This window comes from Stegostoma tigrinum, chromosome 13 (assembly GCF_030684315.1).
Source record: "Stegostoma tigrinum isolate sSteTig4 chromosome 13, sSteTig4.hap1, whole genome shotgun sequence".
Lineage (NCBI taxonomy): Eukaryota > Metazoa > Chordata > Chondrichthyes > Orectolobiformes > Stegostomatidae > Stegostoma > Stegostoma tigrinum.
This window is the reverse complement of record NC_081366.1, coordinates 74,290,642-74,317,331: the sequence shown is the minus strand read 5'-3', so window position 1 is coordinate 74,317,331 and position 26,690 is coordinate 74,290,642. Positions and strand designations below refer to the sequence as shown.

General features: G+C 44.0%; 1 protein-coding gene across 1 annotated transcript in view; it reads left to right on the top strand.

Moving 5' to 3' along the window:
* LOC125458334 (slit homolog 3 protein-like) overlaps window positions 1–26,690 on the top strand; it is a 623,269-nt gene that overhangs the window by 560,794 nt on the left and 35,785 nt on the right. The window contains exons 26-31 of the mRNA XM_048543536.2: window positions 878–1,002; window positions 3,561–3,658; window positions 9,444–9,583; window positions 17,080–17,173; window positions 20,712–20,849; window positions 25,111–25,351. Coding sequence (XP_048399493.1) covers window positions 878–1,002; window positions 3,561–3,658; window positions 9,444–9,583; window positions 17,080–17,173; window positions 20,712–20,849; window positions 25,111–25,351 — 836 coding nt within the window. The remainder of the gene's footprint in view (window positions 1–877; window positions 1,003–3,560; window positions 3,659–9,443; window positions 9,584–17,079; window positions 17,174–20,711; window positions 20,850–25,110; window positions 25,352–26,690) is intronic.

Sequence of the window (26,690 nt, the reverse complement as noted above, 5' to 3'; positions counted from 1 at the left end):
AATTTGAATTCAACAAAAAAAAACTGTAAGAAAGAGTCTAACAATGACCGTGAATCGGTTGTTGGGAATTTCAATTGTCAGAAAAACACTAAAGTCCTTTACGGCAGAAAAGTCTGGTCTACATGTGACTCCAGCTCCACAACAATGCATTTTATTCTTAAACTGCCCTCTGGGAAATTAGGAATGAGCAATAAATGATTGGTGATGTCCTCCTGATGAATTGAAAAAATAAGGAACAACAGTGGACCCAGCACTGATCCCTGTGGCACACCACTGGTCACAGGCCTCCAGTCTGAACGACAACCCTCTACCACACACCTGTCTCAATATTAATTTGGTGCCGTAGAATCTCTACAATGTGGAAACAGGCTATTTGTCCTATTGAGTCCACAATGGCCCTCCAAAGAGCATACCATCTAGATGCACCCTGTCCCTATCCCTGCCCCGTAACCCTGCATTTTCCACAACTAACCCACATAGCCTGCATAATCCCTAGACACTATGGGGCAACTTAGCGTGGCCAACCCACCTAACCTGCACATCTTTGGACTGTGGGAGGAAACCAGAGCACCAGAGGAAACCCACACATTCACAGGGGGAATGTGCAAACTCCACGCAGACGGTTACCTGAGGGTGGAATCAAACTCAGGTTCCTGGAGGCTGTGAGGCAGCAGCTCTAACCATGAGCCACTATGCTGCTCCAGTATCCTTTGCTTATATTCTTTACTCCTCAAATCTCTTGAACACTCCCCTGCAACAAGTGCAGGCTTCATGCTGCGTGGGGAATACAGAATCATTGTACTTTGGAATTCCTGGATAGCAGGAGTAATCAAGTGATCTTGGGCTCCAATAAGATCTGTTCCTTCTATCCTTTCAGGTCCACTGAACATTGCTATCTTATCCAAGTGCAATCCCTGCTTGTCCAGCCCTTGCAAAAACAATGGGACCTGTAACAGTGACCCAGTTGAGTTCTACAGATGTACCTGTCCCTATGGTTTTAAGGTAAGAATGCAAGTGGGAAGATCGATAAAGATGATCAGATTGACCTCTTAGCTATCTTTACGAAAAACATTGCCTTGGGCACAAAATGGAGTTTAATTCCTGGATTGGAGGGTTTTCACCCTAAAAAATCTCTTCTATCGGCTCAGACATTTGCCCCATGTGGAATGTAAAATTGTTTACCGCGTCCCTACCTCCCAGACCCAAAGTTAACAATAATACCACAATTCTACTGCTGCACTTGTTAAAAACAATCCTTCTACATCTGCTATCCATTTCCTCAGCTTTTATGATTTGGTTCAATTTGGCCCTGACAGCTTTTGTTTTCTCTGGTTTAATGGAGACTTTCTTGTTTGGGAATGCAACGTAATTGAAAGAAATTATGTTCTGTATGGGCACGTTACACGTTGTTGGATTACTATATGCTTTGTCACTTGGCTGGGCAAGAGTGATTTCATTTGCTCGTTTATAACCTCAAAGTTCCCCTTGATGTTTCTATTTCCGTCAGTTTTGTATCCTTCCTGAGGGAATTGCATGCTGAGTCTCCGGTGAATTACCCTGAGAGAGTGATCGCATGAACATAGTCACTGTCTGCTATCGCAGTAACACACACAACAGAGACTGTCAGCAGATCATTTAATAACAGGGGAGAAAGTTCACAAGTAGCAACATATTTGACCCTAACTTGAGTTATCCAGGTTCTCGACAAGTCTATTTCCACGTCAATAAACTTGTCAGACTCCATTCTTGCGTCAGATCCTCTGCTGCTGAGACCCTCATCCACACGTTTTGTTACCTCTAGATTAAACTATCCCAGTTCACTGTGAGCCTGCATTTAGCTTTATGCCCTCTCTAAATCCGAGGTCATTCCAAACTCTTCTGCTCTTGGCGCACCAACACCTGTTCATTTATACTACCTGCACTCCCAGTTAAAGTTTGTATCCAATTTTGAAATGTTCCTGTAGGAGCAAATTACTGCAGGTGCTGGATTCTTTATTGAAAACAAAAAATTGCTGGAGATCACAGTGGGTCCAGCTGCACCCGTGGAGAGAGAGCAAGCTCATGTTTCGAGTCTAAATGAGCTCTGATAAAGTCATGCAGAAATTCAGCAAGGCTGGCAGCATCTGTGGAGAGAAAGGAGACTTGGTCTTTTCAAGTCCAGTGACCCTTCTTCAGAACTTCAAGGTCACTCAGACTTGCTGAGTTCCTGGAGCAATTTCTATTTTGGATTCAGATCTTCAGCATCTGCAGCTCATTGTTTGAACTGAATTATCAATTTCCCATCTGCTGGGAACTGGGCTGGGGGGTGATTCTAATCCCAGCTAACAGAATCCTGAAGGGCCATCTGAGAGAGAAGATCTCTGTCCTTTATCAGGTGGATTTCCCTTCTGAGGAGATGGTACATCTTTCTCCACCACTCTTTGATCTGTGTTCCATTGGCTTTCTCTGCTAGCACATGGTGCTGAATGGTGATAGTAAGACCTTTTGTTCTTCTAAAGGTGTCCTTCCTCTGCAGAAGATGTTGGCTCATGCTGGGTATACTTCAGTCCCTAGGCCTAGCCATTTCAACCAGAGAGTGTCCTTTTTGTATGAGCTTCAGTAGTTTCGGTAGGATATCAGACTAGGGCGGCACAGTGGCACAGTGGTTAGCATTGCTGCCTCACAGCGCTCAGGACCTGGGTTCGATTCCACCCTCAAGTGACCGTCTGTGTGGGGTTCGCTCATTCTCCCTGTGTCTGCATAGGTTCCCTCGGGAGCTTCAGTTTCCTCTCACATCACAAAGATGTGCTGGCTAGGTGGATTGGCCGTGTCAAATTGTCCTGTAGTGTCCAGGCTAAGTGGATTGGCCATGAAAAATGCAGGATAGGGGCATGTGTCTGGGCGTGATGCTCTTTGGATGGTTAGTGGTACTTATGGGCTGAATGTCCTCTGTCTACATTGTAGGGATTCTGTGAACTCTGCAGGGAAGTGGATGTGAAACTTCAGCCATATGTTCTCTGCTGATTTTCCAGTTGGCCCTGACTGCTGTGCTGCATTTGCAAGGATATTAAAAAATCGCATACACATGCACTTTGGTTGAGAATATGATTGGAGTTCCTTGTGGCAGCGTAACCTCCTGACTCTGGTTGACTCTAAGAAAGCAGTTCGCTCCCATCTGCTCTGTGTGTGTGTGTGTGTGTGTGTGTGGCTGTGTGTGTGTGTGTGTGTGTGTGTGTGTGTGTGTGTGTGTGTCCCGTTTAACATTGCTTTTAGCAAACCCCTTGTTGTAAATGCAAATTAAACTTATGTTTGATGGCCAGTGCACCTGGGTCGCTTACCAATTCTGTCCACACTCAGAACTGGAAACAGAGCACTTGGCTTTTGTACCGAAGTCTTGTAGCTACTTATCGGACCAAATCCTATGTATATCACCACGTTCACCATGGGATTGGAAGAAATTGGAGAGGTTGTGCGGCACTGTGCAGCTCTGGAAGGCTGCACATACATTAATCTGCCGGCTGGGGAATTATGCTCCTTTTCAGGGGACGACAGTAATTTCCTTGATCCTTCTGTTCTCACAGGGCCAGGATTGTAATGTTCCCATCAACGCCTGCATCAACAGCCCATGCCAAAACCGAGGGACCTGTCGCCTCAGTGAGGGAGAGAAGCGTGGATTCAGGTGCACATTTAAATAATCGAATGACAAAGACAGATTTTAGGCCTACTGACCGTCAAGTCGTGCTTTGTAGCTTGGAATTTAAAGGATAACCTAGTTTCCCGTTCACTTGCAAAGACAAGTTCATGACCCCATTGTGATTCCCAGCAGACACATCCAGTACCCAGAGCCCTGCTGGTGTTATTGATACATCAAATACTCGCAGCCTATGAAGAGCAGAAACTCTCCAAGAGGAAGTGGGACTTCCAGTCCCTGGGCATCCAATATCCAGCCCATCAACACCAACCATTGAGCCACCATGCAGGTGGCACGGTGGCTCAGTGGTTAGCACTGCAGCCTCACAGCGCCAGGGACCCGGGTTCAATTCCACCCTCGGACGACTGTCAGTCTGGAGTTTGCACATTCTCTCTGTGTCTGCATGGGTTCCCTATGGGTGCTCCGGTTTCCTTCCACAGTACAGGTGCAGGTTTGGGTGGATTAGACCATGGTAAATTTCCCCGTACTGTCCAGGGATGAGTAGGTTAGGCGGGTTAATCTGTGGGTCTGAGTGGGATGCTCTTTGGAGAGTTGGTGTGGACTCGATGGGCTGAGTGGCCTACTTCCACACTGTCAGTGAACAGGCAAATGGCCATTGCATTCTTGCCGGGCAGCCATTTTATCCCCTGCTGTTGGGGGAGGTGGAAGTAGGGGGTTGGCTCCCTTGAAAGTTTACTCAAGGAGATGGAGAGCATGGCACCCTGTATAATTCCGTTCATGACTTCCAGTGATGGGATTTGCTTGGGTACCTTATTGCAGATTTGCTGGGCAAGTCCGGATCTGAAGGATTAAAGTGTTGAAGAAGTTACCAGGGGACATGGTACAGTGAATACAGTGTGGACAGAGGGTGCAATATTAACTTGATTAACTTAAAGGCACATTAGCTATTTGAGTTTGGTCTGGGTGTTGATGTAGAATTTGAGAGTACTGGTACAGTAGGGAAGAGAAGAATCTGGAACAAAAACAATGTTGCTGGATAAGCTCAGCAGGTCTGGCAGCATCTGTGGAGGAGAAAACAGAGTTAACATTTCGGGTCCGGTGACCCTTCCTCAGAACAGAGAAGAATCTGAACTGGTTCTCGTTGAAGTTTTCAAGATTACTTTGACCTCTAATGATACCTTTGAGGTAAAGACAAACTCCACCATGATTGAACTCATTTTGAGTGCAAAGGTGAAATGTTTCAATTTACTTTGAGAGGGGTGGGATTTATTGAACCAGATACTAAGCTAGGCAGTAAACATGTTGGCACATTCAAGAGGTAACTAGTGAGATATTTGTCTGACAGATTATTTGAAATCACAAGCTTTGGGAGCCCTGCCCCATTGTCAGGATTCGTGACTTCACCTGATGCAAGAGCAGCGTTCCAAAAGCTTGTGATTTCAAATAAACCTGTCGGACTATAACCCAGTGTTGTATGACTTCTGCCTTTGTCCATCCAGTTCAACTCCGGCACGCCCGCATCACACTTGGAGTACAAGGACGGATGTGGAAACATTGGTAAGGGTGCAGAGGAGATTTATCAGGATGTTGCCTGGAATGGAGGGAAGGTCTTATGAGGAAAGGCTGAGGGACTTGAGGCTGTTTTCATTAGAGAGAAGAGGTTAAGAAGCGACTTAATAGAGACATAATAAGATGATCAGAGGATTAGATAGGGTGGACAGTGAGATCCTTTTTCCTTGGATGGTGATGGCTAGCACAAGGGGACATAGCTTTAAATTGAGGGGTGATAGATATAGGACAGATGTCAGAGGTAGGTTCTTTACCCAGAGAGTAATAAGGGCATGGAGTGCCCTGCCTGCAACAGTAGTAGACTCATCGACTTTAAGGGCATTTAAGTGGTCATTGGATAAACGTATGGATGATAATGGAATAGTGTAGGTTAGATGGGCTTCAGATTGGTTTCACCGGTCGGTGCAACATCGAAGGCCGAAGGGCCTGAACTGTGCTGTAATGTTCTATGTTCTATGTTCCGTGGTGAGGTATTTGCTAGAGAAAGTGACCACAAACTGCCTGGAAGCTTCCTGGGTTTTATAATGCAACTGGTCCATGGCACGAGAATTCACTGATTGATCAGTCAGTCCTGTTTTGCATTTCTATCAAGAATTATAGAATGATTGAGAGCCCACGATATTTTTTGTGTGAAGGAAAATGTAAATTGAAAATTGCCCTTCTTGTTTCACAGAAAGGAACGTTCAGCAAATGGGAGAGTTTTTATTTGCAAACCAAACAATTGGTTGTCAGCTCTAATATAATGACAAAGTGAAGCCTTTGTGATCACTCATAATAATTCATTAGGAGGATGTTAAAATTGTATTGTGTTAACCTAAAAAAGGTTACGCAGTGCTCAGAATTTCAACTTCAAAAATACCCCAGTGTGGAGCCTTCATCAGAGAGATGGTGGCAGATTCATGTCTTTGGCTGCCGCGTTAGATTTTACGGATCCATTATCTTTTAAAAATGCTTTCTTCATTGCCTGGAGCGGAAAATGAAACTCTCATGCTCTGAAAGATGATAGTATCTGAAAATCTCCCAGGAAATTAATTTGATTTTATTGGGGGTTGATGGTTGAATGATTGTGTCTTTTGAAGTGTTATTTCTGGGCAGAGACTATGACTAAGCTCCCATGAACTTTCTGCAGTCTCGTATACTAGGCTCAGAAATAATAATGTCATGCTCTTGTCTGGCCTACTGCATCAATAACCAAAGCCCAAGACAGCTTTGTTTACTCTGGATAGGGTCCAATAATCGAGTGCAGGAATAAATATAATCTGTAAATGCCCAATAAAATTCACATTTTTGACCTTTGTGAGTCTGCATTAGTTTAGCCTTTCTTCCCACAAATCTCTGGTGTAGTTCGAAAGTTGAAATTAAAAGTGTGTGGGGAATGAAGTCACAATTTGCCGACATCGCCATTATCTTGGTCAAAGTCAATAAAAATTCATGACTTTAGTTCTTGAATATTCATTGTAGAAGTATCAGGTGCAGCATTGTGTGCATTGAGATGTGTCTTCGTGACATTAGTACAGAATTTTACAGTCAATTCTCAAGAGTATTTGCATAAAATGTAGCTTTGGACTGTTGTTATTGGATTGTCATTACTGAAGCAGGTAGCTCAAGACAGAACAATTTTCCAACCACCTCAGATCGCGCCACAAAGCTATCTGGGTAGGTACAAAATGGAGTCAGGCCCACCATTTGGAGAAACAGATCCAGAATTCAGATGCAGTGGGAGATTGATGATGTGAGAAAGTGAGATCTGCCAGAAGTACCCACATTCAGATACTGCCTACATTCTTTTAAAAGGAAAATCCTGCTCTGTGTATCTCTGAAGTTAATTTTCATTTCGTGGGAGCTGAGAAATGATTGTTAGAAGAGATTTTTCTTTGCCGTTCAGATCACTGCTTAAAGATTGCAGTCATTATGTCAGAATGGAGAGAATGAAAGCTTGGTCAAACCATTCTCAGTGAGTTGGGCTGACCCTACTTACACTGAGGAGTCGGGTGGTCGAGATGTCTCCACAGATCAAAGAGAGTGGCAGGTTGAGAAGTCCTCAGCTTCTTACCCAGCAAGAAGCAGGATGACACAGTTTCTGGGTTATTTAGGTAGATCTATTGAGAGGGACAGTCAAGTTCTTGGAGGCAGAGTATCTTCAGAAGAGAGAGCTGGCCTTCTGGGTTTATAGTCAACCACCTCATAATATGAGGAAGTTCAATTATTAAAAGCCTGATGTCATGATTCAACCCTGAGCAACAGACATCTTGATGTTGCTTCACCAATGAGGCAGTATCTGAAATATCTGCATAGACTAGTCCTGAAATCTTCAGGAGGGAGTTTTTTGTTCTTCCGTCTCTTAGTAGTCTAGTTTAGTAACTCGAATCCAAATTTATGAAGAGAATAACTCTGACAATTATTTGATCTGGCAACAGGATTTAGTTCATTTGGCCGATGGGGCTGAGGCAAAGAAGGAATGTGCTGTTTGTAAACTGAGACGAAGGGGAAATTATTTGTAATCAGATCCCCACATTCCTCAAATGGTGACAGATTGGAAAGTTTCCAAAGGGACCTAGAGTCCTTGTTCGGATTCCATTGGAAGCTCCCCTGCAGGTGCAGCAAACAATTTGGAAAGCAGATGGTATAATTATCTTTATCGCAAGAGGAACTGAGTACAGAAGAAATGAAACCTGGAGTCAGTTGTATAGAACGCGGTGGGGGGTTTCCTTGTGAGTAAAGGGACATGCTTGAGGTAGGTGAAATTGAACAGAAGTTGACCAGACTGCTCCTAAGAATTTTTTTTTAACTCATTTGTGGAAAGTGGGCATTGCTGACTGGGCCAGCATTTATTTGCCATCGCTAGTTGCCCTGGAGAAGGTAGTGGTGAGCAGCCTTCTTAAAACACTTGCGTTGACCTACAGTGCCATTGGTGAGAGAGTTCGAGAATTTTGATCCAGAGACAGAGAGAGAACAGAGATATATTTGTAGGTCAGGATGTTGAGTGGCTTGGAGGAGAGATTGGAGGTGGTGGTGTTCCCATATGTCTGCTGCCCTTGTTCTTCTAGATGAAAGTGGTTGTGGGTTTAGAAGGTGCTGTCTGCGGATCTTTGGTGAATTTCTGTGGTGCATCTTGTAGATAGTACACACTGCGGCTACTGAGCGTCGGTGATGGAGGGGGTGGATGCTTGAGGATGTGGTGCCAATCAAACGGGCTGCTTCGTCCTGGACGGTGTCCAGCTTCTTGAATGTTGTTGGGGTTGTACTCGCATCCAGGCAGGTGGGAAGTATCCCATCAGACTCCTGGCTTGTGTCTTGGACAAGCTTTTTTTGGGGGGACGGGGTGGTCAGGAGATGAGTTACTCATCACAGCATTTCTAACCTCAAGGAATGAAAAGTGGCCTCTTGGAAAGTTACAAAATTCTTAATGGGATAGATGTTGAAGATACAAAAAGGAATGTTTCCCCCTACTCTCAGTTCTAGAGCCAAGGGTCAGAGTTTCAGAATAAAAGAAAGCCCCTTTTGGACTGAGAATGGTGAAACTTTTGAATTTTTTCTCCCATTGGGCTGTGGAAGCTCACTCATTAACTAAATTCAAGAAGAGCCCAAAACGAGTTTAGTTTGAGATTATGTTCTCATCAAAGGATCTGTTTCTGAGCTGTACGACTCAATGACTCTCTGACTTGAAATTGAAACTTAGAGAATACTGAATGGCCTGGACAGAGTGGATGTTGCGAAGATGTTTCCTTTGGTGGGAGAGACTAGGACCTGAGGGCACAGCCTTAGAGTAGAGGGAAGCCCTTTTAGATTGGAGATAAGGAGAAACTTTTTCAGCCAGAGAGTGGTGAATCTATGGAATTCAGTGCCACAGAAGGCTGTGGCGGCCAGGTCATTGCGTATATTTAAGACGGAGACAGATAGGTTTTTGATTGTCAAGGGGATCGAGGCTTACGGGGAGAAAGCGGGAGAATGGGGTTGAGAAACCTGTCAGCCATGATTGAATGGCAGAAGGGATTCAATGGGCTGAATGGCCTAATTTCTGCTCTTATGTCTTCTGGTCTTATAGACTGAAGGGGTATGGGGAAAGGAAAGGAAATAGCATTGAGATAATCAATGCGCCCTGATCTAGAATGGCAAGGCTGACTTAGGAAACTGAATGGCTTACTCCTGTCCTATGTTCATCAACCCATTTCTCATTGCTATTCAGCACTTATTCAGTAATTTCCAGTGTGTTTTTAAGTTCCTTTCACTCATTTTGTTCCAGATGCCTTTGTCCCGCAGGTTTTGAAGGGCAGTTGTGCGAAATAAATCCTGATGACTGCGAGGATAATGACTGTGAAAATAATTCTACGTGTGTAGATGGAATCAATAACTACGCCTGTCTTTGCCCACCCAATTACACAGGTATGGATGGTGTAGCATCTCAGGAACAGGATTTCCAGCCATGGAATTACTACCTGTTTAAAAACATTTAAAGTCACTTCTCTTTCAGGGCTCAGCCAGCAGTGCAAAGCCACACAAAACAGAAACTATTCATGTAGGCTAACCTCAGCAATCCTGAGTTTAGGAAGGGGAGTAGGAGTCATATTGCGAGTTCTGTGTTCCAATCAAATGTCCTGTTTGAAAGTGTGTGTCAAGGCTTAGGACCCTGGAGCAGCCTTGCAAAGAGGTCACAGAGTTGCCCCTCACTGGGCACAAACAGCAGAGTGTGTGCAAAGCTCAGAAGATAGAGAAGGGGAACAACACAGAGAATTAGACAGAGCTTGGAAAAGCCGAATCTTGGGAATGTTAGAAACTTTTGCAAAGTAGGCTGTGGAGTAGATTGATCAGCATGGGGTGGTTCAGTTTGTGGAATAGTTTTGCAATGCTCTATGATTAGAACCTGGAGAGACGAGGTCTCTGAATAAAGATTTCACCTTAATAATACAATAAACAGTGTTATAGGGAAGACCAAGCCTGCACAAAGTTCTTGACTTTGCCTTCTCCTCAATCAGTTCATCTTGAACCCAAATTCATGGATGCGAGCTTAAAACAGCACCATGAAAAAAGTGCACATGTGTGGCCACCAAGTTTGAACAGTCTCCATTTTAATCTCCTTAAATAAGCCCAGAACATGACCTTACATTGGGAAGCAACCATTTAGGAAAGGTTCTAGAGTAGGCATGGCATCCTGGACCATCAGCCTAACAGGTTCTGGAGACAGGTGTTCATGTGGACAGCGGATGTCTTGCCCACTGCTTGACAAACTACAGTGGGATCCCAGCATCACTTTTCTCTGGGAGACTCCAATACTATTACAATCCACTCAGGCACTTCTGTGGACGGCATCAGTACACACAGTTGATTAAGTCCCCAGGATGGGAAAAATCCCTCCCTCGAGAGCTGCCAATCAATCAAACTTTCTAATACACCCCGAAATTAATCCCGCGACCTTTGTAGAGAAAAATCTTTGAGAAAATTGAGAAGAATCTGTAATAAAATGCACATTCAAAGAAAACACAGGGCGTTTCTATGTGGCTCATTAAAAAATTCTCTCCAGAGCGTTCTGCGATTTCTAAGCTTTCACAATGTGTCCCACATGTGCATATGCTTTTCATCCTTGAGAGATGGCGTGTAGTTCCCAGGCAAGGATTAACTCCCATCTAAAACACAAAGGATGGAGTCTATAAAGAGGATTAAAAACAGAGGTCAAATAATGAGGATTTTCCTAATTCTAACCAGATCTGAGGCAACCCAACTCCGTGAACAATCCTCTCACTTCAGCTGAAGAACACACACAAGAGCCCTTCCCGGTAAGCTGACATAGACTCCATGATAAACAGCCCGAAACCTTCAAATATTACCTCTTTCCTTGGTGAAATGGATATTAAACTAATTACTTTGCAATCCTGTCTGTGTAACCTCGCCATGGTCTTCCAGAGATGCCTTCAGTTCCCCCAATGCTTTGCTGTTCTCGCTGGAAAGCCATACTGCTATTAGTTGTTCGGACTGAATATTGCCCCTGATTCACACTACTGTGCTCCATGTATGCACCTATCTCAATGTAAATAATGTAAACTTCAAATGGGATGCTGGGAGTTGGTGGAGCAGGGTGATTTGGGATCTCAACAAGTGCTCAGGCTTGCCCCTTTTTGAGGCATCCCACAGCTAAGTGGAGGGGTGTCATACTTAGGGTTATGAGCCATGAGTGTCAGTGGAAACGTTGTTGATGGTGGTAGAAGAGCTGGAACAGTAATGGGCAATGGCCTCTTGCAAGTGAAGGATCCCTGAAGAAGAACACACAAGATGAAGGCAACAGGAAACTAGCAGGTTCACCTGCACATCCGCCAATGTGGTCCATTGTATCCGCTGTTCCGAAGTGCCCACCTCTACATCAGTGAGACCAAGCGGTGGCTTGAAGACCGCTTTATAGAGCACCTGTGTTCTGTTTGCAACAAACATCGACAGCTTCCAGTTGCCAACCATTTCAACACCCCCTCCCACTCCCTGGACAACATGTCCGTCCTGGGCCTCCTGCAGTGTCACAATGACGCCACTCGGAAATTAGAGGAGCAACATCTCATATTCCGCCTTGGGACCCTACAGTCCAATGGTCTCAATGTGAACTTTACCTGTTTCAAAATCTCCCCACCCCTGGCCTCATCCCAAGTCCAGCCCTCCCTCTCATCCCTGCCTCCTTGACTTGACACAACCTGTCCATCTTCTCTCCCACCAATCCCCTCCTCCCACCTCACTGACCAATCTCCACCATTCCCTACTTGCACATACCTATCACCATCCCACCTACCTTCCCCAGCCCCACCCTTCTGTCTCTATTTATTTCCCAGCTCCCTTCCCCCTCCCCATTTCTGAAGAAGGGTCCTGACCCGAAATGTCAAGTTTCCTGCTCCTCTGATGCTGCCTGGCCTGCTGTGTTCCTCCAGCTCCACACTGTGTTTTCAGGAAACTAGCTTATGCACTGTTTCTCAGTTGAATTGCTGGTTGAATTGAAAATCGGAAGCTCCCAGCTATAACTGAAGATGGAAGTATACTATGGTAAAGCCTGCAACAATGTACAAAGAGCAAATCTTTTAGGCAGACCACCTGAAGTTGAGCACTGGATTCTATAATGTGCATTTGCTGTAACCCTTGCCATTTCTGATGTAGACTGAGAACATTAAGATCCCGTATATGCACTGCTTTAACTTTATATCTGTTGGGGCTTCTCAAATCGCTTTACATGCATGAATTATTTCTTGAAGTGCAAGCACTGTTATCATGCAGGCAAGCAGCAGTTGATGAGCTCATTGGGAAGTGTCTCATGCAAAAAATGAGATAAAGGAACAGTTAATTAGTTTTTAGGAAGTGTTGATTGTGGGAGGAAAGCCATTCTTCTTCAAATAAAGTCATCAAATAATTTGCAATCGCCTTAATGTGCAGATGGAGCCTTGGATTAACATCTCACCTGTTCAACAGCCAAGTAGAAATTTGGCTTGGACAGATGCAAAGATTATGTGCTACACCTCAATATTGGAAGTCAACTAAACTGGATGTCGAGTGGGCATTTAATGGGTGGTTGATGAGGTACCACCTATTTTTGTGTGAAGGCTTGGAGGGGTATTGGTTCTGGGGCTCAGACAGTGCAGCCCTCCCCAAGTTGACCACTGGAGTGTCAGGGTGGAAAACAGGTTCAAGTCCTGGATTGGTATTTGAAGCCTCAGTGGGTCTAGCTAAGAGTGCAGCCCTACTGATCGAAGCTCACCCCTAATGGAGCTGCCTGAGATGTCTTTCCATTCCGTGAATGATTTGCATCTCTATTGTCGCAAACCATGAAGCGATGCTCTCCAGAATGCACTTAGAGGTAGGGGGTGAGTGAGAAGATCAAGTTGATTTGCAAGGGATGAGTGACCAGTGTCTCTGTTGTTTTCTGTCAGGCAATCAAGTTTTTTTTTCAAAGCTTCTCTGGCAGTTTCTAAAATATTAATCACAAGATTATTGCAATAAGGGTGGAGGCCATTTGGCCCATCATGTCTGCACCAACTGCTCAAACAAGTTTCATCCGGTACTGAGCTCTTACAATTTCCCCATACCCATCAACTCTATTTCTATCCAAAGAATTAGCCGATGCCCTCTTGAATGCCTCAACAGAACCTCCCTCCTTCACATCTCCAGGCAATGCATTCCATCCCTGACCTACTCACATTTGTTCTCACATCACCCTTGCTTCTTTTGTATGTTACTTTAATTACATTACACCCTCGCGTTCTTGTTCCTTTAGCGAGCAGGAACAGCATCCCCCATTCTACTCTGCCCAGCCCGCTCATGATTTTGAAACCACAATCAAATAGAATCAAATAGAATAGAGTCCTACAGCACAGAAACAGACCCTTCGGTCAAACTTGCCTGTGCTGACCAAGTTTCCCAAACTAAACTAGACCCACTTGCCTGCTTTTAGCCCATGTCCCTCTAAACCTTTCCTATTCATGCATTGGTCCAGTGTCTTTCAAATGCATTCACCACTTCTCCTGGCAGTTCATTCTACATATAAATACCCTCTGTGTGAAATGGTTGTCTGTCGGCTTGCTTTTAAATCTTTCTCCACTCACCTTAAAAATATGCCGTCTAGGGAAAAGACCTTTTCATCTTATCTATGCCCCTCATGATTTTGCAAACTTCTATAGGATCACCCCTCAACTTCCAACGCTCCAGTGGAAAATGTTTCAGCCTTTCAGTAAGAACAGAGAAGATGGTAAAAGGGGCGGAGGTATGGCGTTGTTGGTAAAGGACAGTATTACAGTTGCAGAAAGGATGTTTGGGGACTCGTCAACTGAGGTAGTATGGGCTGAGGTTAGAAACAGGAAAGGAGAGGTCACCCTGTTGGGAGTTTTCTGTAGGCCTCCGAATAGTTCCAGAGATGTAGAGGAAAGGATAGCAAAGATGGTTCTCGATAGGAGTGAGAGAGACAGGGTAGTTGTCATGGGGGACTTCAACTTTCCAAATATTGACTGGGAACACTATAGTTGGAGTACTATAGATGGGTCAGTTTTTGTCCAGAGTGTGCAGGAGGGCTTCCTGACACAGTATGTAGATAGGCCAACAAGGGGCGAAGCCACATTAGATTTGGTACTGCATAATGAGCCTGGCCAGGGGTTAGATTTGGAAGTAGGTGAGCACTTTGGTGATAGCGATCACAACTCTGCTATGTTTACTTTAGTGATGGAAAGGGATTGGTGTATACCACTGGGCAAGAGTTATAGCTGGGGGAAAGGCAATTACGATGAGATTCGGCAAGATTTAGGGAGCATAGGATGGGGAAGGAAACTGCAGTGGATGGGCACATTAGAAATGTGGAGCTTATTCAAGGAAAAGCTCCTGTGTGTCCGAGATAAATATGTACCTGTCAGGCAGGGAGGAGGCTGTAGAGTGCGGGAGCCATGGTTTACAAAGGAGGTGGAATCTCTGGTCAAGAGGAAGAAGAAGGCTTATGTCAGGATGAGATGTGAAGGCTCAGTTAGGGCACTTGAGGGCTACGAGGTAGCCAGGAAAGACCTAAAGAGAGGGCTCAGAAGAGCCAGGAGGAGACATGAGAAGTTGTTGGCGGATAGGATCAGGGTAAACCCTAAGGCTTTCTATAGGTATTTAAGGAATAAAAGAATGACGAAAGTAAGATTAGGCCCAATCAAGGATAGTAGTGGTAAGTTGTGTGTGGAGTCAGATGAGATAGGGGAAGCGCGAAATGAATATTTTTCAACAGTATTGACTCTAGAAAATGGCAATGTTGTCGAGGAGAATACTGAGATACAGGCTACTAGACAAGGTGGGATTGAGGTTCACAAGGAAGAGGTATTAGAAATCCTTCAGAAGGTGAATTTAGATAAGTCCCCTGGGCCGGATGGGATTCATCCTTGGATCATCTGGGAAGCCAGGGAGGAGATTGCCAAGCCTTTGGCATTGATCTTTAACTCGTCATTGTCTACAGGAATAGTGCCAGATGACTGGAGGATAGCAAATGTGGTTCCCCTGTTCAAGAAGGGGAGTAGAGATAACCCTGATAATTATCGACCAGTTGTTGGTAAAGTGTTGGAAAAGGTTATAAGGGATAGGATTTATAAGCATCTAGAAAAGAATAAATTGATTAGGGATATCAGCACGGTTTTGTGAAGAGAAGGTCGTGCCTCACAAACCTTATTGAGTTCTTTGAGAAGGTGACCAAACAGGTAGATGAGAGTAAACCAGTTGATGCAGTGTATATGGATTTCAGCAAGGCGTTCGATAAGGTTCCCCACAATAGGCTATTGTACAAAATGCGGAGGAATGGAATTGTGGGAGATATAGCAGTTTGGATCGGAAATTGGCTTGCTGAAAGAAGACAGAGGGTGGTAGTTGATAGGAAATGTTCATCCTGGAGACCAGTTACTAGTGGTGTACCGCAAGGGTCGGTGTTGGGTCCACTGCTGTTTGTCATTTTTATGAATGACCTGGATGAGGGCGCAGAAGGATGGGTTAGTAATTTTGCAGATGACACTAAGGTTGGTGGAGTTGTGGATAGTGATGAAGGATGCTGTAGGTTGCAGAGAGACATAGATAAGCTGCAGAGCTGGGCTGAGAGGTAGCAAATGGAGTTTAATGCAGACAAGTGTGAGGTGATGTACTTTGGTAGGAGTAACCGGAAGGCAAAGTACTGGGCTAATGGTAAGATTCTTAGTAGTGTAGATGAGCAGAGAGATCTTGGTGTCCATGTACACAGATCCTTGAAAGTTCCCACCCAGGTTGACAGGGCTGTTAAGAAGGCATACAGTGTTTTAGTTTTTATTCATAGAGGGATCGAGTTCCATAGCCAAGAGGTTATGCTGCAGCTGTACAAAACTCTGGTGCGGCCGCACTTGGAGTATTGCGTACAGTTCTGGTCACCGCATTATAAGAAGGATGTGGAAGCTATGGAAAGGGTGCAGAGGAGATTTACTAGGATGTTGCCTGGTATGGAGGGAAGGTCTTACGAGGAAAGGCTGAGGGACTTGAGGCTGTTTTCATTAGAGAGAAGAAGGTTGAGAGGTGACTTAATTGAAACATATAAAATAATCAGAGGGTTAGATAGGGTGGATAGGGAGAGCCTTTTTCCTCGGATGGTGACGGCGAGCACGAGGGGGCATAGCTTTAAATTGAGGGGTGAAAGATATAAGACAGATGTCAGAGGTAGTTTCTTTACTCAGAGAGTAGTAAGGGAATGGAATGCTTTGCCTGCAACGGTAGTAGATTTGTCAACTTTAGGTACATTTAAGTCATCATTGGATAAGCATATGGACGTACATGGAATAGTGTAGGTTAGATGGGCTTGAGATCGGTATGACAGGTCGGCACAACATCAAGGGCCAAAGGGCCTGTATTGTGCTGTAATGTTCTATGTTCTATGTCCTATCCTTATAACTGAAACCCTCTAGGATCAACAACATCCTGGAAAATCTTTTCTGAACATTTTCCAATTTAATCGTAGCCTTCCTGTAACAAGACAACCAGAACTGTACCCAGTACTCCAAAAGTGGCCTCACCACTATCCTGTACAACCACAACATAATGACCCAAAGCCTATATTCAATGGCCTTAGCAATGAAGCCAAGTTGAAGCCAGGTGCGCTAAATGCCTTCTTAATCATCTTGAAAAACCTGTGATGCAAATTTCAAGGAAGTATTTACCTCAACTCAACCCAAATCAATTCCTTGAAAGTTGTAAGAAAAGTCGTGCATGCAAAAAAACGGCAGAATGGTGCAAATCTTTCAGAAATTTTTGGTGTTTCCCCAATTCACGGTATATCTCTCCGTAACCAGAAATGTATATATTAATAATAGCTTACATACTTAAACTTTGCTGTATATTTCCCAGCATTTCCTGGTTTAACATCGAAGTGACCTGCTCCTTCTCTATAGGTGAACTGTGTGAAGAGGTTGTGAACTACTGTGTTCCAAGCCACAATCCTTGCCAGCATGGCTCCAAATGTATCTCAAGGGACAGGAAGTACAAGTGAGTATAATGTGTTATCATTCAACCATCAGATGACTCAATCTATCAATTTCCTAAACATTAACAAAAAGTTAAATGACTTCACTCATTTTTTTCACTATCCACTAATTTTCCAACCTGAGAAAAAAGAACTTGTACTTACATAACACTTATTGGCAAGACATGCCAATGTCCTTCTCTGTCAGTGAAATATTCTTGAGCTTTGAGCAAACAACAGTAAAATTGATCAACTAAAAGATGCACAAATAAGAAGTTGTGATGATGTTGTGGCTGTAAGGGGTGTGTTTTGTCCTGGTTTTGATTATACAGAGATTCAGTAGTGGTGAAGAGCAGTCTAGGAGAAAATAAACAACTTGTGAGGCATTGTGTTTTTTTTAAGTAAGTCAGAGCAATAGAAGCAGCCTGAGTGGTGTGGTTATGCTCTCTCAGATCCAGGACTTGTGGTGTTCTTTCAATCGCTGTTGCAGGATTGGAAGGCAGTGAATCTCTCCCACTGCCACACTCTCCATCTGAATTGTCTTTTGATGCTCTTTCCTCCTGGATTGGAGAACTGCATGTAAGACAATCAGTTTTCTGAAGTTGCCTTTCTGCCAAGAGGTGTGTTTATGGGATGTTACTCTATTGGAACAGTGAAATAGTCACTGTATCTGTTATTCTGTTAAGTTTTTTCCAATTGAGTTAAGGTTTCCAACTTCTTTGTTATGTTGTATTTTTACTGTAGGTTTGAATAAATTGTGTTTTGCTTAACATCGAGAGTTTGACCAATCAAATTGCATCTGGAACAGAACATTTGACATTTACCCTTAAAATAAGAAAAAAAATGGGATCTAGACTACCTCCTTAATATATTTTGGGCTCTGGTCTGGTCCGTTACACAAATGACATAGATTTAAGATGACTGTCCGAAGAGCCAGAGGTGAAATGAGGATTTTTATTTTCAGATGTTATATATGGAATGCAAAGGATGGTGGAAGCAGTCTCAATGATAACTGTGCAAAAGGAAGGGGATCAATATTTGGGGAAAAAATAAGGAAAGAATCAGGGATTGTGACAAATTGGATCGCTCACTTAAAGAATTGCAGTAATAGTAACTGTATCTATTATTCTATTAAGTTTTTTAGTTGAGTTAAGTTATTCCAAGTTCCTCTTTCTTTAATTTGTTTTGATTTGATTTATCCTAGTCACGTGTACCTAAATACAGTGAAGCTGTACAGGCAGATCGTACCACGTAAGGACAGGTAGATCGAAGGTTGCTTAGACAGAGCGAGGTTACACTGCACAGGAGATGCACAAAGCAAGATCAACATTGTTCGAAGTTGGAGAGTCCGTTCATCACTCTGATAAGCCCGAGAAGAGGCTATTTTTGAGCGTGTGTTCAGGCTTCTTTATCTTCTGCCTGATGGAAGAGGTTGTCGGAGAACATTACCGGGTTGACAATGTTGGGAGATTTTCTGTGGCAATGAGAAATGTAAATGGAGTCTATGGATGGAAGGTTGACTTCAGTGATGGTCAGGGTTGTGCACGCAACCCTCTGTAGTTTCTTGTGTTATCATTTAACTAGTGTGTTTGAATAAATTGTGTTTTGCTGAATGTTGAGTAGTTTGACCACTCAAATTACATGTGGAATATAACACCTTGCATTTGCCTTTGAAAGAATAAATGGCTCGTGTCTAGGCTACATTCTTAATATTATCTGAGGGGGTCTGGTCTGGCCCATTACGAGGTGTATATCTAAAGAATCTGTTTTCACATTGCCAGTGATTGAGAGAATAATGTTGGCCAGGGCTCCATTTAAAAACCCCCTGTCCTGTGGAATGCCATGGGAACTAGCAGACCTCAAATTAATCTTGCCAACAAAAGAGGTCCCTGTTTTTTTTTTGAAGAAGGGTCTAGGCCCGAAACGTCAGCCTTCCTGCTCCTCTGATGCTGCTTGGCCTGCTGTGTTCATCCGGCTCCACACCTTGTTACCTGATATATCACTCAATACACAGTACACAGTTGCCAAGGATAGCTTTCGCCCTGACTTGGAGTCATGCAGCACAGAAACGGACCCTTCAGTCCGACCAATCTGTGCTGAACATAATCCCAAACTAAACTAGCCCCATCTGCCTGCTCCTGGCCCATATCCCTCCAAACCTTTCCCATTCATATACTTATCCAAATGTCTTTTAAACATTCTAATTGTACCCACATCCACTACTTTCTCTGGAAGTTCATTCCACACACAAACCAACCTCTGTATAAAAAAAAGTTGCCCCTTGTGTCTTTTGTTAAAACTTTCTCCTCTTACTTAAAACCGTGGCCCCCTAGTCTTGTAATCCCCCATTCTCAGGAAAGGACAACTACCATTAACTATATCAATACTACACATTATTTTATACTATTATATCAGGTCGTCTCTGAACCTCCTATGCTCCAGTGAAAAAAGTCCCAGCCCATTCAGCCTGTCTTTATTAGCCAAACCCTCCATACCCACAATATCCTGGTAATTATCTTCTGAAGTCTCTCCAGCTTAATAATATCCTTTCTATAACTCGGTGACCAGAACTGGACACAATATTCCAGAAGAGGCCTCACCAATGTCCTTTTCTGTCCCTAAGAAAGTATTTTTCTTTTACTCTGCATTTTGCCATGACTGAGATCAGGACGTTACACAGCTATCGAGTTCCAGCACATCATCTTTCTGAGACTCCAGCATGACCACTGAATGTTATCAGATCAGTAGAGGCGAAATTGAATGTGTAAGGGGATAAAACGTCGACAATTGCATCTGTGATCAGCTGTTCACTCTGATATTGAATATGGCAAAATATAATTTACACCGCCACCAGATTTTTCCAATTTCTCTCCAATATTTTTCAAATGAACGGTACACACCAATTCCCAACTATCCAATCTCTTGATCTTGCATGTCCTTCTATCCAACCTCCCTAATGTTATGTATTTTCCCAACTGAGGTGTCACATTGTAAGCAGTGTAGTCAGAAAATAGCCATTTGTCAAGAGGAACATTCAAGGAGTTCAAACAGACTTCCTTTCAGGTTTTGCCCCTCCTCTACCACAGAGAAGACAATTCCTCTGGGATTGATTGAGAATGGGAAGTCAGAACAGTGAGTAAACAAGCTGATTCCCGACTTCTCAATAGTATGGCCCTCCAATTTCTGTCCTTCGGTAGGTCTCCCTTACAGGTCGCAGACAATGCTGCTTTGAATCTCTTATGAGCATGACAGAGCAACTCAGACTGACTTTCCCTCCCAATCCACCTTCTCTCTCCATGAGAACATCTTCCTGGACTGTAGTTCCGCAGACACTACCAACCTTCCAACACCAAATCTAACAGACCATTCTTCTTGTATGTGCCTGAACGGGGAGTAAGAGGAGGTCATTTACGATGAACAGATCTGGATTTCTCGTTGACCTCGATGTTAATACAGAGATTTTCCATACGGGGAGCACTTCATTACAACGCAGTGCGGTGTGCTGTGGAGTTGCCTTTAGTCAGCAGTGAAATTTTTCCCAATCTTTCCTATTTCCAACAGGTGCGAATGCTTGCCTGGATACACTGGTGAAAACTGCCAAACTGATTATGACGACTGTGTGGAGAACAAGTGTCGGCACGGTGCACGGTGTGTTGATGCCATTAATGGCTACACATGTGTCTGTCCCACTGGCTTCAGGTCAGTGATGAGGTTTTCTATTGAGAGAGAAACTAGACTTCAAGCTGTGTCAGATTTGTATTAACTCCTGTTTTCATAGAATCCCTACAGCGTGGAAATTCATAGAATCCCTGCAGCGTGAAAACAGGCCACTCAGCCCATATCAACCCTCTGAAAGGCACCTCGTCCAATCCCTGTAACCCTGCATTCCCCCGAGCTAATCCACCTAGCCTGGGCATCCCTGGACACTAACCCAATTTACTATGGCCAATCTAATCTAACCTGCACATCTTTGGATTAGATTAGATTAGATTCCCTACAGTGTGGAAACAGGCCCTTCGGCCCAACAAGTCCACACCACCCCTTGAAACATCCCACCCAGATGCATCCCCCTATAACCCACACACCCCTGAACACTACAGGCAATTTAGCATGGCCAATCCACCTAACCTGCACATCTTTGGACTGTGGGAGAAAACCGGAGCACCCGGAGGAAACCCACGCAGACACGGGGAGAATGTGCAAACTCCACACAGACAGTCACCCAACAGTGGAATCGAACCTGGGTCCCTGGCGCTGTGAGGCTGCAGTGCTAACCACTGAGCCACTCTGTTGGGTTGCTTTCTTTTTCTGATGTCCTCATTCCTATTGAAGTCAAGATCAACCAATCTAGTTTTGACCTACAGAGGGAATAAACTCCTTGCTTCTATTTTGTCTATTCCATTCGTAATCTTATCTGATTCTGTAAGATCCACCCCTCATTCTTCTAAATTCCAATGAGACAACTCCCAGTCCACTCCATCTCTCCTCAGCATCCACCCCTCTCAATTTTGGAATCAACCTAGTGAAACTCCACTGCACCCCCTCCAGTGCCAGGACATCCTTTCTTCAGTAAGGTGACCAAAACTGCACACAGTACTCCAGGTGTGGCCTCACCAGCATCCTACAGAGCTGCAGTATAACCTCCCTGTTTTTTAAACTCCATCCGCCTCGCAATGATGGACAGTATTCCATTTGCCTTCTTGCTGGACCTGAAAATCAGCCCAGATGTTATCGTCTGTGCAGGAGCTCAACATGAGTGAACGGATCAAGAGCTGAATCACCATCCACCATCAATCTATGCCACCAAGCATACAAAGCCTCATGCATTCAATATCAGTTATATCTGATCCGCAGAGTAAAAGGGGCTTGCACCCGTGATGAAATCTTAGAAGTAGCAGAGATATTTACAGCCTGCAATGAAGACTACCTGAATACCTGGAACGTGCTTTTGGGCATTGTTGGATAAATGATACTGGTCAGATCTCTGTCTTTTGCAATCTTAACCACACCATCCGATGTTTTATTCGTCTGCTTTTGATGTATGTGTGCGTATTTTTACATGCGTTTCTGCATAGGTTTGTTATTTGTCTCTGTAGGCATATATAATCTATATAATGCATTTATACATCTGTTTCACCGTGTTTGTGTGTATATGGATGTTTCTATTGTTTACCAAAAGTTGCTTCTTTCAGGACCTCCTATGAGAAGATCGTTTTTCATGAGGCCAGGAGCTCGGACAGTAACCATTGGCAAGAGATAGAACATAGAACATTACAGCACAGAACAGGCCCTCGATGTTGCACCGACCTGTGAACTAATCTAAGCCCCTCCCCCTACACTATCCCATCATCATCCATATGCTTATCCAAGGATTGTTTAAATGCCCCTAATGTGGCTGAGTCCACTACATTGACAGGCAGAGTGTTTCACGTCCTTACCAATCTCTGAGTAAAGAACCTGCTTCTGACATCTGTCTTAAATCTATCACCCCTCAATTTGTAGCTATGCCCCCTTGTACAAGCTGAAGTCATCATCCTCGGAAAAAGACTCTCACTGTCCACCCTATCTAATCCTCTGATCATCTTGTATGTCCCTATTAGATCCCCTCTTAGCCTCCTTCTCTCCAATGCGAACAGACCCAAGTCCCTCAGCCTTTCTTCATAGGGCCTGTGCTCCAGACCAGGCAACATCCTGGTAAATCTCCTCTGCACCTTTTCCAATGCTTCCACATCCTAAAGGGGGGGTGTCAAAACCAGACCGAACAAGGACACTTTAATTGGTCCATCATTTGATCAGTATGTATTTGGAGTTATATGTGGGACCTCCCAGGGCGCTCTCTTTCAGTGCCTGGGGTGAATCTGCCTCCAGCTGGGTGTTTATCTGATTTGGCAATGCCTACGTTGGTTCATATTAATGTAATAGAGAATAATCCAACAGTGCCATTCAGTCCCCACCCCCACCAATCCCAACAAACCCATTTCGAAATGCCAGGGAGGACTGGAACATAAGAAACAGGAGCTGGAGGCCATCTGGCCCTTTGATCTTGCTGCACCATTCAATAAGATCTTGACTGATCTTTTTGTGGACTCAGCTCCATTTACCCATCCGCTCACCATAACCCTTAATTCCCTTACAATTCGAAAGTCTATCTATCTTTGCCTTAAACACATTCAACCAGATAGCCTCAACTGCCTCATTGGGCGGGGAATTCCACACATTCACAACCCTTTGGGTGAAGACGTTCCTCCTCAGTTCAGCTCCAAATCTGCTCCCCCATATTTTGAGGCAATGCCCCCTAGTTCTAGTTTTGTCCTACAGAGGGAATAAACTCCTTGCTTCTATCTTGTCTATTCCATTCATAATTTTATCTGATTCTGTAAGATCCACCCCTCATTCTACTAAATTCCAATGAGTATACGCCCAGTCCACTCCATCTCTCCTCAGCATCCACCCCTCTCAATTTTGGAATCAACCTAGTGAAACTCCACTGCACTCCCTTCTCATGCCAGGACATCCTTTCTCAAGTAAGGAGACCAAAACTGCACACAGTACTCCAGGTGTGGCCTCACCAGCATCCTATAGAGCTGCAGCATAACCTCCCTGTTTTTTAAGCTCCATCCGCCTCGCAATGATGGACGTATTCCATTTGCCTTCTTGCTGGACCTGAAAATCAGCCCAGATGTTATCGTCTGTGCAGGAGCTCAACATGAGTGAACGGATCAAGAGCTGAATCAAGAGCTATTTGCAAGCTATGGGATTTCTGATTTACTTGAAAATTAATTGATTTGCTGACATATTGCCCTATATGAGTATGTGGTGAGGAGCCAAAATGCCAAGTTACATGGCCACAGTCTGAACCCATAGACCGTGTTACTGGAAAATGCCCTTCACAATGATCTATAACAGCTGGGAAGAACAGATTCATCAAACAGACACTGTTTTACATGAGTGCTAAGCACTTGAAAGATAGCAGGCACATGACAAGTGATTTACATCTCATCACCTCACGCAAAAACATTGTTCAGCTTCATAAATACTGGCACAACAGTTGTAAGAAACAAACTTGTGAACCACCAGAACTATCAGCTAGACATTGTCAACAGTAGCTGTCACTTGCAACTAAAACAGAAATTGCTGGAAAAACTCGACAGGACTGGCAGCATCTGCGGAGACAAATCAGTGTTAACATTTTGGTTCAAGTAATCCTTCCTCCGAACACCATTGATGCCTAGGAACCCCAATAGTTATCTTCAGTGACCATGTCACTGCCTGGGCTACCTTCCTGACTCTCGGAATAATAAGCAATTTATTACTCAGCACATATGTGCATTTATCCACTGTTTCGAATGGGATATGGAAGACTTCATCTTCATTTATTGATCAAATCTTTCTCCAACTTACTGCTTTTGTTTGCTGTCACATTGCTAATTCAACTCACTCAGAAGTCACACCATACCAGCTTATAGACCAACAGGTTTATTTAAAATCACAAGCTTTCAGAGTGCTGTTCCTTCATCAGGTGAAGTGGAGGGAGGTGCACAGGTATGGAATATACAGGCGGAGAGATAATGGAAAGATAGTTCCAGGTAATAAAGAGTATCAATAGGTCAGTACAAATAGTCTAAGAAGAGTATCAACAGGCTGAATAACAAATCTTTGTGGGTGATCAAGTGTCAAATGGTGAGAGTAAAGTGTCAACAGCTGAATAACAAGTGAAGAGATGACCTAGGAACTGATTAATTAAGGCAGAAAGATTAATTGCAAATAATCAAAAATAAGACAGTGTCAGAGACAAATCAGATGGCTGGAATAACAGGATAGGTATTGGAGTCGCATGACAAGGGTTTAACCGAAATAACAAATAATCGAAAACTGTACAGACTAATTAAGGTAGAGACATAATCACAAGTAAACGTTGACTCAAGCTCAAGAATTTCTGTCCCAACTTTTGTCTCTCCAGTGGACTGTTCTGTGAGATCCACCCACCCATGGTCCTACCCCGTACCAGCCCCTGCGACAATTACAGCTGCCAGAATGGGGCTCAGTGCATCGAGGTACACAACGAGCCTGTCTGCCAGTGTCTCGCTGGCTTTGCCGGGCAGCAGTGTGAGAAACTTGTCACCGTCAACTTTATCGGGAAGGATTCTTATGTGGTGCTTCCAGCCTCCCAGGTTCGGCCGCAGGCAAATATCTCTCTCCAGGTAGGAACTTCAGCGGAGAGATGGAAGAGCCAGGTCACTGAGAATTACCGATGCTCTACCTGAATTCAGATTTGATGACTGTGTTTGCATTCTTCTGAGCAGACCACACACCGTAATAACTTGCAGGATTTAACAGCATTCCTGGCAAGTCATATTCCACGTGGAATCATTGGACGGGAATGTTAGGCTCCTGCAAAAAAGCAACAAAAAAACACAAAATGCTGGAGAAACTCAGCAGGTCTGTCCACATGTGTGGAGGGAGAAACACAGTCAGTGTTTCAAGTCTGAAAGCCCTTCTTCAGAACCCCTGCCAAAGGGTCACAGGATTCAGAATGTTTTTCTCCCTGTAGATGGTGCCAGACCTGCCGAGTTTCTCCAGCACTTTCTGGTCTTATTTTAGGTCTCCAATATGTCTTTCTTTTGGCTCCCTGCAGGATTTTCAAGGAGGTTGCCAGGGTTGGAAGGTTTGAGCCGGGGGAGAGGCTGAATAGGTGGGGTTATTTTCCCTGGACCATTGAGACTGAGGGGTGACCTTATAGAAGTTTATAAAATCATGAGGGGCATGAATAGGGTGAACAGCCAAGGACTTTTCCCCTGGGGTAGCAGAGTCTAAAACTAAAGGGCAAAGGTTTAAGTTGAGAGAGGAAAGATTTAAAAGGGACTCAATGGGCGATTTTTTTCATGCAGAGGATGGTACGTGTGTGGAATGAGCTGCCAGAGTAAGTGGTGGGGGCTGGTACAATCACATTTTAAAAGACATCTCGATAGGTACAAGAATAAGAAGGTTTTAGAGGCATATGGGCCAAATGCTGGCAAATGGGACTAGATCACTTTAGGATATCTGGTCAGCATGGACAAGTTGGACCAAAGGGGTTCTTTCTGTGCTGTAACACTCTATGACTCAATGATTCTACTGAATGAGTGCTATCATTTTGGCCGTTGATGTGGTTCAAAGTTAAAAACATTGACCATTCAAAGCCTGTGGACAGCTACAACACAAAAGTGATTTTATGCTGAGGAGAACATTAGCCAGGTTTGTTCCCTGTCCCCAAGCTTCTCTGGAAACATCCATTCCAAATTTATTTAACTTTGCATTATCGGCTCGCCCTCTGATTGAAATAACTTATGGGTCATTAAGTCTCACGTGGTTTTGCAAACTGAATGGCCACAAGGCACGTACTGGGGTGTAGTTTGTGACATATGTATCAGGCCTAGCTGTACCCAACAATACAGATGCTATACCTTTTTGAGATTCAGCACAAGGAATATTAAACACCAACTGAATGGCCACAATGACTTTAGCATTGGGAATAAAAACCTGCAGACTGTTTGGACAATG